This window comes from Procambarus clarkii, chromosome 75 (genome assembly GCF_040958095.1).
Source record: "Procambarus clarkii isolate CNS0578487 chromosome 75, FALCON_Pclarkii_2.0, whole genome shotgun sequence".
Taxonomy (NCBI): domain Eukaryota; kingdom Metazoa; phylum Arthropoda; class Malacostraca; order Decapoda; family Cambaridae; genus Procambarus; species Procambarus clarkii.
The window spans coordinates 23441433-23455433 of record NC_091224.1 but is presented as its reverse complement, the minus strand read 5'-3'; the positions used below and the strand labels follow the sequence as shown (position 1 = coordinate 23455433).

General features: G+C 42.4%; 2 protein-coding genes across 2 annotated transcripts in view; both read left to right on the top strand.

Annotated features, from left to right (window-relative positions):
- Window positions 1-11903, top strand: LOC123771693 (dentin sialophosphoprotein). Its single transcript, XM_045764341.2, has 5 exons — window positions 1-243; window positions 6167-8520; window positions 9366-9522; window positions 9671-9838; window positions 10526-11903. Exons 2-5 carry the CDS (start codon window positions 6168-6170, stop codon window positions 10725-10727), a joined length of 2880 nt encoding a protein of 959 aa, XP_045620297.2. The 5' UTR covers window positions 1-243; window position 6167; the 3' UTR covers window positions 10728-11903.
- A 504-nt stretch (window positions 11904-12407) lies between these two features.
- Window positions 12408-14001, top strand: part of LOC123771697 (platelet-activating factor acetylhydrolase) — a 101300-nt gene continuing 99706 nt past the window's right edge. Inside the window, exon 1 of the mRNA XM_069313491.1 lies at window positions 12408-12758. The gene's annotated coding sequence lies outside the window, so the exon portion shown is untranslated. The remainder of the gene's footprint in view (window positions 12759-14001) is intronic.

Below are 14001 nucleotides of genomic sequence, written 5' to 3'. Positions count from 1 at the left end.
CGCATCATTCCGCCAACAACCACAATTTCCCGCGTTTTTCCTATGTTTATATTCATTGTGGGCGTCACTGCGCAGTTGACGGTGCGCATTCGTCGGCTCCCCGCGTGTCGGGTGTGAACCATGTCGAGACTTCAGTAGTGGATCAGACGCAGATGGAGTAACGTCGAAGACCCCACAGTGCTTGAGCGAACTTGAGTGCGTTCACTCGATCAAATACTCGCCCCAGTTCTCGTAGCTAAACAGGTTTGGTTATTGTGACTTGTAGAGTAATTTGTGCTTTGTATAGATTTCTATTGCTACTTTTTTCTCTCGTGTTAATAATAATTCATACTTTGTTCATTCATGTGTTCTTTAATATACTTTCACGTACATTTTAGGTGTGTGTTTAACTAACAGTGTTTGAAGTGTTGGAATTTGCATATATATTTCTTTTCAAGTAAGATGAATAGTTTGTTTGTATTTACTCAACAACAATATTACCTTCAAGCCGTGTGTGTGTACCCACCATGTTGTTCTCTTGTAGATGTTCTCTTGTAGTTGTTCTCTTGTAGATGTTCTATTGCAGATGTTCTCTTGTAGATTTTATCTTGTAGATGTTCTCTTGTCGATGTTCTCTTGTCGATGTTCTCTTGTAGATGTTCTATTGCAGATGTTCTCTTGTAGATGTTCTCTTGTAGATGTTCTCTTGTAGATGTTCTTTTGTAGATGTTCTCTTGTTGATGTTCTCTTGTAGATGTTCTTTTGTAGATGTTCTCTTGTTGATGTTCTCTTGTAGATGTTCTTTTGTAGATGTTCTCTTGTTGATGTTCTCTTGTAGATGTTCTTTTGTAGATGTTCTCTTGTTGATGTTCTCTTGTAGATGTTCTTTTGTAGATGTTCTCTTGTTGATGTTCTCTTGTAGATGTTCTATTGCAGATGTTCTCTTGTAGATTTTATCTTGTAGATGTTTTTTTGTAGATGTTCTCTTGTAGATGTTCTCTTGTTGATGTTCTTTTGTAGATGTTCTCTTGTAGATGTTCTGTTGTCGATGTTCTATTGTAGATGTTCTCTTGTAGATGTTTATTGTAGATGTTCTCTAACAGATGTACTCACTTAGATGCACTTATCTAGATGTACTCATATACACTCATCCAAATGCACTCATTTGGATGTACTCATCTACATGTACTCACCTAAATGTTCTTATCTAGATATACTCCCCTAAATGTACTTACCTTGATGTACTCAGATGTTCTCCCAGGTTTTCCGCCTAAATTTACTCACTTTGATGTATTCACCTAGATGCACTCATCTAAGGTGTACTACGCTTGATGTATTTACCTAAATGTACTCACCAACATGTATATGTTAGTTTGCAGACATTTTTTTCCAGTAATTTTCCTCATTCATGCTTGCCCAACACATGTGCTAGCTTGGTGCGATCAGAAACAGCTTGGTTTTAGTGATAGCAGATTGGAGAGCGGCTGCGCTTACCACAAGAGTAGTGCCTGCATCCCCCTCCCCCCTTTTCCTGTTTTCTATGTCAGCGACCTGACGGAGAAAACTGGCTCCTTTAATTCAATGTTTTGCAGACGAGACAAAACTAACGAGAAGACTCAGGACTGAGAGAGAGAGACTGAGATACCTTACACACGGATCTGGACTCGCTCGAGAAATGGTCTGAAAATTGATTGCTTGAATTAAACCAAGAACTATGCTCGGCAAGCAAGTGTCTTGATCTTAATAACTCTCCTTGATTACTAACTTGGTTTGGTGTTGATAGGTCATTGGCCCAACACCAGACCAGACCTCGGGCAGACAGCTCTGACCTGGACATGAAGAAATAGAAAAGGATTTTTAAAAGATAAAAAGATATCTTTCAAAATAATAAAATGAATTCTAAGTAAAGAATTACCGAAAATATCACACCAGAAAAGTCGACCTCACTGTCCTAGAAAAAAATTATGATATTATAACATGCAAAATATTCAGAGGAATTAACATAGTTAAAAATAGGCTTTAATTCAAATTTATATCAGTTGAACTATTGCTGACGGATGGTAACTAGAGATCCTTAATGAGCCGTAGAGATATCAACGAAAACTTCTTTGGTTTAAGAGTTGTAAACAATTAGAACGGGCGGAAACGTCTCAAAAGAAGATATGACAAGAAACATTGACAAGGAAAGGCAGTCATTGCATTTAATTGACCGGAAGCCGGAGAGGCAGGGCTTAATAGCTGACGTTCAGCCCTACAAGTACATCTAGATGAGTGCGGACACACACACACACACACACACACACACACACACACACACACACACACACACACACACACACACACACACACACACACACACACACACACACACACACACACACACACACTGTTAGCGTGAACACGTAAACAAGCCAACATTAAAAGTTTCACATGACCTCACTGCTCACTTCCGGAGCGACCTTCACCTGCTGAACGTGCCGCTCTGTGTGTTGTGGAGATGGAGGGATCTCCCCTGGGTGCTGGGGGCAGGTGGGGGTCTCCCCTGGGTGATGGGGGCAGGTGGGGGTCTCCCCTGGGTGATGGGGGCAGGTGGGGGTCCGCTGTTTGTTGACCCTGGCGTTCGTGAGTGCCCCATGACGTGAATTGACGTGAACGGTAATATAAAGAAAAGCCGAGCAGAAGACAGTTGATGATGCCGTATTGGCACCTCGTGTGTACTCACCTAGTTGTGCATACGGGAGTTGAGTTCTGGCTCTTTGGTTCCCGCCTTTCAACTGTCAGTCAACTGGTGTACAGGTTTCTGAGCCTACTAGGCTCTATCATATCTACATTTGAAATTGTGTATGGAGTCAGCCTCCACCACATCACTGCCTAATGCATTCCATCTGTTAATAACTCTGACACTGAAAAAGCTCTCTCTAACGTCCCTGTGGCTCATTCGGGTACTCAGTTTCCACCTGTGTCCCCTTGTTCGCGTACCACACGTGTTAAACAGTTTATCCTTATCTATCTTGTCAATTCCTCTGAGAATTTTGTAGGTAGTGATCTTGTCTCCCCTTACTCTTCTGTCTTCCAAAGTCGTGACGTGCATTTCTCGTAGCCTTTCCTCCTAACTCATGCCTCTTAGTTCTGGGACTAGCCTAGTGGCATACCTCTTTTGGAAAAGTGGAACTTTTTCCAGCTTTTGTGTGTGTGTTCGTGTGCTTGTGCCTGCCAGGACTAGTTTCACATCTTGGCCGTCACTTTTCCAGCCGTCAGCTGTTTAATGCAATGAATACTGATCTACAGTTATCCTATTATAGTTACGTATAGAATGGTGATTGGAAATAGCCTCTTCTGCCTCATCATCGGGTTTATTCCATATTCATTCCTGGCCTTTTATCTATTCTTAGGTCTTTGACTTTAAATGTGTCTTGTAAGTGGCTCCTCTTTATTGTGTACTGTCCTGTTAGTCTCTTATTCCATGTTCCTACTTCCCTTTCTCACTTTCTCTCTGTCACCAATCTGATAGGTGCTTTTTCAGCCAGTTTCGTTTTCTCCCGATTACTTCAGCATGTTTCACATTTGTCTGTAAATCTATTTTAAAAGTGTTTCAAAGATTGCTTAGCAGTCTAGAAATATACTGTCTACCCTTCCTCCTCCTCTCTGTCCTATCTTAATAGCCTAATTTTGTCATCAGTTTCTTCCTCCATCTTTCTCTATTCCTGCATTTCTTTCTCCTCCTTTCCCTCTTTTTTCGTAATTCCAAGTTAAGACTGGTTTTGCAGGAGTTATTTGTTGTGAAAACATTTACCAGTTGCGAGTCAGGTGAGGAATGATTGATCACCACTTGTGTGATGTTCTTGTGAATGGTTCAGCCAAAGTGCAGCTGCTGCTGGCTGGGCGTTTTGTCTTGTAATAGGCTTCTGCTGCTTATTTACAAAATTGGACCACGCGCAGATCTTTCTGAATGGTGGCGTTGTATAGTTCTATAGATCTGCCTACATCTCTTTGGTGTTAAGGACTGTGGTTACAGGTCCATATAGGACGAATAAACTTGAGTTGCAGTTCAAGATGATTTACCTTGTCCAGAGGTAAGAGGAAGATAAAAATAGGCCATCCAAGAGGGTTGTGCATACTCAGTGTCAGAACAAATTTGTACCACAAAACGTTTTCACAGTCGGTGCAGGTATGAGATGGACGTTAATGTTATAAGTTTTCTGTGTTCCTTAGCTTACGAGGTTCATAACATGCTCCATCATAGTCACTGAAGAACCATTCATCTTCCATCCTTCCGTCCCAGAACTATTCCTTCCTATGAACTTTTCGCTCTTAGAAACACTAGTCTTGATACTGTAGTTATATCAGCTGTCTAGTTATTAGTATATATTGCGTTTTCTCAGTAGAAAACGTAGCCTCATTGTTTCGCCCGCTGTAGGTAAAGGTTATGGGTAAGCTTTTACCTTTATGAGGGTAAGCTTAGTATGCAGAGTTGAAGTGCAGTGTGTTGAAGCGGTCGTTCCACACGAAGTGACCAAGTGAACTACCCTGTGGAACGCTGGTATCAGTTCACAGATATTCAGTCTTTCTTCTATTGAGGACCAAGATGACAGTCCGTTCTTGAAGGAGGCCATTGAGGACCTCTAGCATAGGATCCAAGATGCCTAGTAATGCCTAGTAATTATGCCTTCTCTCTTTGATGTCTCTCTTTCTCTGGTTAACATAGAGAAGCTGCATGTTAAAATGTCAGTCACCCCCAGTCACACATTAGCATGGTCTCTGACCTGTAAGATCTGTTAACCGTAAAATCCCACTTAGTCAGAAATATCTGTCTTCATTTACTCTCTCAACTACAGTTCATCCGTTGGCAGTTACTACGTGTTAACACTAAACCTTCGTCATCATGTTTATCTCTCAGAATGTTTGGTAATATGTTTATTGTTTGTGATGTGTGTCTATGTATGTATTAACACAATGTACTGAACGGGGTGAGAATAGCTTGAGCTACCTCATCCCTTTGTGTGTATTTTACCTCAATAAACTTATTTCAATTTCAATTCAATTCATCATCAGTTAATACCAGTGTCGTTGATGCTTCGTTGGGGCTTAGCGGTGGCGGCAGGCAGACATAGCTAGGTGTGTGTGTCGTATGTTTGTGGGGCTAGTGTGTGTCTGGTGCTAGTGTGTGTCCGAGGCTAGTGTGTGTGTGTCTGTGGCTAGAGTGGACACAGCGGAGCCAGCAGCCGCCGTTGGTTCGTGTAATAACGGGCCACCAGCCGCCAGGGGAACAGGTTCTTTGTCTATAGACATGCGCGTGACGCTGCTGCTTTCTTCCGCTACCCTCACCACCACCATCACCCTCACCACCACCACCATTCCTCACCACCACCACCATCACCATCCTCTTCACCTCCACCACCATGACCGGTTCATGAGAACGTGAATAAGTCATCTTGACTTCTGTGATGACACATTCGTCATAATAATTAAACTCACAGTGCGTGATCCGGTCTGACATTAAACCTTGCTCGGCCTGAACCCTGACGTGGTCTGACCTGAAGCCTGGCTCGGTCTGGATAAACACGTGACTCCACACGTGAATCAGCCCGCAATATGTGACCTGGCAAGGTGGAGAGTGAAGAGTCACGTGTTTATGCGCTCAACTTGGTGCGTGAGATGCGCAGCCGTGCGTGAGGCGGGTCGCGCATGAAGTTCAACAAAACACAAGTACGATGTCAGCGATCTTTTGTAAACCTTAAGTTAGTCTAAGTTACCTTGTCTTAAGTTACCCTAGGCTGAGTTAGACGTGTGCGTACACATGTAATCCTGTGTATGCGAACATGTGTATGTATGTATGTCTGTCAGTGTGTATATGTTTGTATGTGAGAAAAGTAGTGTATGTGTGTGTGTATACTAACACGCATGTTGACGACTCAAAATACATTGTAACTTTGCAGATGACGAGTCACGATAACCAGCCCGCGATAACGTGGCTGAAAATATAATGACCAAACCACACATCAGAAGATGAAGAGACGACGACGTTTCGTTCCGTCGTGGACCATTATCACAATCGACTTGATAATGGTCCGGGACGGATCGAAACGTCGTCGTCTCTTCATTTTCTGGTGTTTGGTTTAGTCATTACATTGTAACTTTGGCTTTGCTACTCATACTTTCAAATAATCGAAGCCCATTTTCATTCCAGGATGTCTGTGGGAGCGGGAATACTTGCAGCTGCAGCAACTGTGTGTCTGCTGCGGGTCCCGGGCATCGAGGCGTACAGCGCCCTCCAGGAACCTTCCAGTCGCTCTCTTGATAACATCAGCACCCTCCAGGACGCAAAGCGTGAGTCCCCGGCGACCTTCGAAGACCCCGACTCACACCTCAGTCTCTCTGGAATGTTTTCACATGGCCGGAAAGAAAAGACGACTCCGAGCTCGACTTCGAGTACGCCAGACGAGGCTTCAACCTCTCGCGAGTCACCGCCAGATTTCAACATCGACACATTTACTTTTAACAAAGCAAATATCCGGAAAACAAATGATATTTTCAGCTTATTGGCCGACGTAGATGGTACAGACGATGCGAAATACGAACGAGAAGGCCATGAAGAGACGACAGGAGATAACAAGTCTGACCAGACGAGCCTGGGTGTCCCTGTAGCCAGTGCTGCCAATATCCCGGTGAAAAACATTCTTCTGGCCACCAAGGATATGGAAGGACTCCTCTCCGTCGTTCAGAAGATGAAGAATAAACTTGAGGGTCGACTGGAACGAACAGTCGTTAGTACTTCCCCCACGGATGAGTCTTCCTCATCCCCTTCAGGCCAAACTACCTCCTCCTCCTCCCCTTCAAAACAAACTTTATCCTCTTCCTTCTCCTCCCCTTCAGGCCACACGACCTCCACCTTTACTTCCGATCACGGTAACTCTTCTTCCTCGAGTAATTCTGCTCCCTCACCCCCATCTTCCGTATCTACGTCGCTCCACACCTTCAATTCCAACCAAGGCCAGAGCTCTTCCCCCAACAGAGTCCAAACCTTTTCTTCAAACAAGAGCTCGCCCCCAACCTTTTCTTCTGACTCACATTGGACATCCTCCTCCAATTCCTCCTCTTCTTTCTCCTCATCGTCCCCCATCACTCGCCAGGAACTTCCTTCCCCAAATAGAAGAAGGAAGCCAACCTCTTCCTCCAACACACGAAGGAATCAGACTACCTCCAACAAACGAAGGAATCAGACTACCTCCAACAAACGAAGGAATCAGACCTCCAACACAAGAAGGAATCAGACCTTCAACACACGAAGGAATCAGATCTCCAACACACGAAGGAATCAGACCTCCTTCAACACACGAAGGAATCAGACCTCCAACACACGAAGGAATCAGACCTCCAACACACGAAGGAATCAGACCTCCAACACACGAAGGAACCAGGCCGTGCCGTCCAACCTCCGAGCTACATCATCTACCAGCAGCCAGACCTCCTCTGCTGACGCCACCCAAGACAAGACCTCCTCTTCAGATGCTACCCAAGACAAGACCTCCTCTTCTGACTCCACCAAAAGCCAGGCCGCTTCTAGTTCCACCAATTCATTCCGTAGATCCTCTTCCTCTAGCTCTCCTGGCTCCACCTCCGTCCAGGTCTCGTCTTCAAGCTCTCCCTCTTTGGACTCTTCCTCTTTTGACTCTTCCTCCTCCTCCTCTCCCTTCATCACTTTATCCCACCTTCCCTTATTCTCTTTATCACACTTTCCGTCCTCGCGTCATTTCTCCTCATTTTCTCCACCCTCGTCCTTTAAATTAATGTCTCCCTCAGTAAATGGATTTTCCTCCGACGACTCTAACAGATCGCAAGAAAGTGGCTCCTCCGCCACCTCTTTCCTATCCAATGGCATCACCTCTTCCACCAAGACCTCGTCTCTCTCTTCCATTGACTCTGACTACTCATTTTCCTCCAGTGATTCCGACGATTTCTCTTCCTCCACTGATTCTAACGACTTCTCTTCCTCCAATGACTCCGACGACTTCTCTTCCTCCAATGATTCCGACGATTTCTCTTCCTCCAATGATTCCGACGACTTCTCTTCCTCCAATGATTCCGACGATTTCTCTTCCTCCAATGATTCCGACGATTTCTCTTCCTCCAATGATTCCGACGATTTCTCTTCCTCCAATGATTCCGACGACTTCTCTTCCTCCAATGATTCCGACGATTTCTCTTCCTCCAATGATTCCGACGACTTCTCTTCCTCCAGTGACTCCGACGATTTCTCTTCCTCCAATGACTTCTCTTCCTCCAATGACTTCTCTTCCTCCAATGACTTCTCTTCCTCCAATGACACCTCTCCTCCTTCATCCTCTCCCCCGTCCCCCTCAGCTCTAATGAACCTCCTCCTCGACACCTCGACCTTGGAGAGGATCCGGACAGCGGGGCTGACGTCTGAGACTGAGGAAGAGTTTCTGGACCACCTGCTGGAGGTGCTGACGGGAGAGAAAAACAGACAGGGGACTGCACTCACCCTCGACCCTGTCACCGTCATCGCTCTCCTCACCCTGGGTGAGTCTGACGGCTGTTGAGTATTTCTACTTGGTGTTATGCAAGCCTAGTAGTAGTAGGCATCCATCAGTCTCAGGAGACTATGGAGTTGCGCTCTGGTTGTCGGTCTGGAGTGGCCTCTCCAGGGCGCAAAGCCTGGGTAGGTTGATTCGGGGGAGAAGCTGTTAATCGGCAGCCTACTAGTGCTGAGTAAATTTGTTGAGTTCTGTCTAGTGAGTTTTACGGGTCCTGAGTACCGAATTGTGACGAGAGAGTTTGTTGGGTACTGAGTTCTCTATGAGAGCTTATAAGTAACAATAAACAGGCTGTGTAAGGGTTTCATATTCGGTGAAAAGTGATGCAAGGTAATATTTTATCAGTGGAAGCTAGAATTATTATTATTATTATTATTATTATTTTTATTATTATTATTATTATTATTATTATTATTATTATTATTATTATCATTATTATTATTATTGAAGGTGAAGAGAAGACACAATATATGTGTAAGTGTATTGAAAACCAAATTTTAGAATGTACCCTAAATCCTTTCTCAAGGTTCTGTATACAATGTTCAATGTATACAAGACAGCATTGTATACATTATACAGCATCTTGAGAAAGGATGTAGGTTACATTCGAAAATTAGATTTTAATTCACCTACTCATATATATTGGGTCTTTCCTTTATCTTCATCCAAGTACTGTGGCATTGTAGTAAGTTTTTTTCATTATCATTATTTTTATTATTATTATATTAGTAGTATTTTATTATTATAATTTTAATATTTTTTTACGATTATTCCTCTTGGACCTATCTTTTCCTCCCCTTCGATTGACCCATGTTACCTTCATGTCCGCAGCGGCTTACTTAATTAGGGCGGTGTACCAGATCCTTACGGTGACTGGACGTTCACTAGAAGTCAATGACATGTTACTGCCGTTACAAATGTCCGACGTTCCCGATGCCATGGTCCAAATACATAACTGGATATCTGCTTCGAACGTCGCACACGTCCGGTAGGTCATATCAGGGTTAACTATTTTATATCGAACACTTCTTTTCTGGCCATTTTGTTTGGTGTTTATTTATTGACAAAAAATGTACCACCATACACCAATTCATCAACGCAATGTATCTTACGTGTGTATCCATCTCTTACGGCAGGGAGGAGCGATCCTTCCATCCTCTCAGTACCATTCTGACTGTTCCTGGCAACCTGGCGGCGGTCATCAAGCTACAGCGAGAGGGTCACCGAGCCTGTGTGAAGCAGTTCCTGTGTGAGCAGATACAGGAGAGACCATACCGAGAGATCACCTTCGCTGATATACTGATGTGAGTAAGGCGCGCAGCACCGGAAGGAAAGATCTCTGGGGTTCGAGCGAATTATTAGTTTTGGCAGTTACCGGTTATTTATTAAAAGACGGTTTAATATATTTGTTTACACCTGCATAAGAAATCCCTAATGTTGATATGTTTTGTCTGGTGAATGTGATTATAGCTTTGTTCCACAATTATTAACAAGTCTTGCAGCCTCAACCCTGCAATCATGATATATTGAACGTCCCTGCATGTGAAGATACTTTCCAGCTAATTTCTGTATTCCATTTAGGAATCGTGTTTATTGTAGCACATAATATCAAAGGATTCTTGCGTTCCTATAGCATGGGCGGAAGAGAACACGTTTTAAGCAGAGAAGTGTTCACGGATCACTTAATACAACTTGGCTTTGATAGCTCAAGTCTGTGAAGTAGATTTGATGCTGAGTAGCTTTTAAGGCGGTACTTTATCTCAGGACAAACGGGAGAAAACCCGTCATAGCAACTCTGATCTAATTGTTTGAATAAGTCTGGAGGGCCCGCCATAGGTTGCTGCATAAATGCTTGATAGTACATACCTTAATATTGGCTTTGTCTAAGAACTTTTAATCTATTCCAATACAAGTTTTGGAGATAAGTAATGGTGATTTTCTATAGTTGCTACTTTGGACAAGTCTAACCTATCCAAACCTGTTTCTTGCAGCGCTGGTCTGGGTTACTACTTTGGAGACACGGAATTGGGAACCTACATAGACCGGACACTGTCCTACGACACCAGCTGCGAGGTGGTGCCCTACGGATGTTCCCCGCGCACCCTCAGCGATGCCCACTACCTCGAGGATCTCTACTCGCGCGCCTCCTTCAAGTTCTTCGACCTCCTGGCTGTCATGAGCAATTACTTGTAGTCAACTGTCAATAACTGTGGGGTGCATCTTCATGGCTGTTGGGATGTATGACAGGGCGAATGAATATAGAACTATCTGGCTGGCTGGATAGGTAGATGGATGAAAGTATGGCTAGCTGGCTGGCTGGCTGGCTAGGTAAATTATTAAACGGGTAAATGGGGGAACGTATGGATTGAAAGACAAACGGATAACTGGCCACAACTTTGCGTTAAGTTCGTGTGTTTATTGAAACTTTCCCAACGAAATGTTTCCAAATTTATATCAAAACAGTAGATTAGCTAAGTATGCAATAAGTTAATGTTGAAACTTGCATATTATTTAAGACTGGACTTTATCATACTACGGTGTACAAGCTCCGCTCATAAGCCCACTAACTCGAACCTTTCCTTGGTAAACAAGAGGTTTGTGAATGTTCACACTTTTGTGAATGTTCAGACTTCAGATTTGAGAGGAGTACATTAAGCAGAAAATGTATAATAATCGAAAGCCTCATTGAATGGATGTAGAATGTTTATAATTGACACATTAAGAGTTGGTCTCTGGCGTTTACTGCCTAACTTCAAGTACTGATGATGACTGAAAACTTCACTATATAGTAAAGTTCAGTACCAGCTCAGATAAGGTAAGTCTTCAGATGACCAATACTGCAATTTTAAGGATTCTGCTAAATTTCAGAAGTAGTTACATAACCACTTACGAAAAATGTGCATCCTCATTCACTGAACCTTTGTTTACGTTTATTAACGAGTTTATTTATACCAATAATAACCTTGGATTGCGAAGTTTCGTTCATGAACTGTTTAATAAGTGTAAAGAAAGCCGCCATGATTAAGGGAAGATGCACAGATTTCGTAAATGCTTGACCAGTCCCAGCTCCGACGGGTCAGTTGTGGACAAAGCCTAAGGCCACGCTCAAGACGCTACATGCAAATTCCTAGCCCATCTAAACTTCTGAATTAGGGGTTAAGTATGTGCTGAGTAATATAAAAGCAAAACAGTAATTGAAGCCTATGCTTTTTTGAACTGACTTTTAAGTATTAGAACCAAATATAATAATTTACATTACACGATTACTAAAACTTTGACATATATTTCCAAAGAGACTTCGCGATGCTCACTTGGAACTTGTGTTGCGAATTTACTATTGCCCTTCTGTATATTTATTTATTTATCTTGTATAAATTATAATAAAACAAAATACAAAAAGTAAAATAATTTGATTGGTAATTATGTTCACCTATAAATTTAATGATGCAATTTAAAGGCTAAAAAAGAGAAGTATTAAAGTTATTAATGACAACAATAATTCTAGCCTAATATTCTGCCTTATAATTCCTAATTGAATATATATTTAGTTTAGACAAATAATTAAAATACAGTATCTGTATACACTTATTACTTATTTGATGGCTTGTCGTTTTATTTTTAAACGACTAAGAAACTAGACGACAGTTGATGTAGTCATGAATAACGTGAAGATATTCCCGCCTTCTGATTAAAACAGCCTTAGTGTAACTTACAATTATCTTTATCTAACACACAAGTGAATGGTGATATATAGATTCGTGATTGATGACTTCTATAAGAGTTTTTAAACTTTGAACCAGAGACTGACAGTTGAGTATGGAATGGGCGCCAAAGAGCCCATAACGATCGTTTGCACATAAATGAGTCTGTCGGGTGTTTATAAGCCAAATTGAATATGTCTGTATTACTGAATCTGGCTCAAGCTGAATTAAAAAATACTATATTTCTCACACAAGACTCGAATTCGCTTGTTCTCTCTCTCTCCAAAGAAGAATTAATTTGTAATCTCAAAATCGGTAGCCTAGGAAACCCCGGCAACTTCTCAACAGTTCAAAGCGTGAGTCGTCAGTCTGCTCTTGTCAGTGTCGTTAGCAGCATCACTGCGTCGCTCTCCTCAACGCCACGGGATTATACCATTATCTAAGTGCGTGTGCGCCGGGATATGTCTCTCAAGGAAGTACCAGAATCCTTTGATGGAGTCTCCCAGGAGCCTGTATGGTCCAGGTAAGTGGCGTAGATGTTTAATTATTGCATTTTAATTTTAGCTCGACGCGTCCATGCGGCGGCCGACCCCGCAGACGCAAGCATCAGTTGATATCTATCAGTAATCGTATGGAGCTACATGCATCCCCGGCCTCATAAACAAAGGTTAAATGCTCGTTAATCCAGCCGCTAAACTTCATGTTTATGAATGTTGTATTTACACGCGACTCTTAGCTGGTGATGTCGCTTTAACATTTAACAATGATTCGCTGACTATGTTCAAATTACGGCTCTGTAAATGCTTCATATACGTACTATCAAAATAAATAATTGCCTATAGAACTTAAATACCTAACTTGTTCACATATACTATATAATTTACGTGAAATAATTAAAATTAATATGGGAAAATGGCGAATTTGAATATGCAGTAGGCTTAGAAAAATGCATGCAGCAGGAGGGTCGGCCGCAGCCATATATGATATATTTATACACGGCACAGCTGTGCATGACACACACACACACACGACACAGCTATACGTGACACATACACGACACAGCTATATAGGACACAGCCATGCGTGACACGGCTATGCATAACACATACCCATATACGACACACACACACCTATAAATTTCAGGCGTGTCATTCATCACAGCGTGGAGCTGAGCAGTCATGTATGTGCAAAGTGGCACAAGTGCCAAACTTGAGGACAGTCCACAGGTAGGACACGACTCTCCAATCTGACGTCATGAGCGGGAAGTTTGTTATCGATGTCGTGATGGCAACCCTTCCACAGTCTCATGTTATCAGGAATTCATCACTTACATGTCCACTTACAAAACCTGTACATCTTTTGTCAATCATGCCGGCTTAGCATTTATTAAAAAAGGAACTTCTCGATGTTTCCAATTTTCTACATAGGTCGAGAAAGACCACGCAGAGCTTTTCCAACCTAACAAATTGTTTAGTAAATTCCAACTAAATCGTCATGATTGAGGAAAGATGTACAGGTTTCGTAAGCGGACACATTTTTACCTATTTTCCGATGTTTCGTCGTTCATCGGATATATATACCATATCATGTTTTATTTATATAATTTAAACTGACTTCATATTTCCTTTAAGTGTTTCATCTTCATGTATGTAAAGGTTCCAAGTTTCTATACTGTATACAATATAAAATAAAAACAGTATCGGTAGAGGGTTGAAAAGGCTTAAGACACCACCTGGATAATTATCTACAAATCCCGCATGATTACC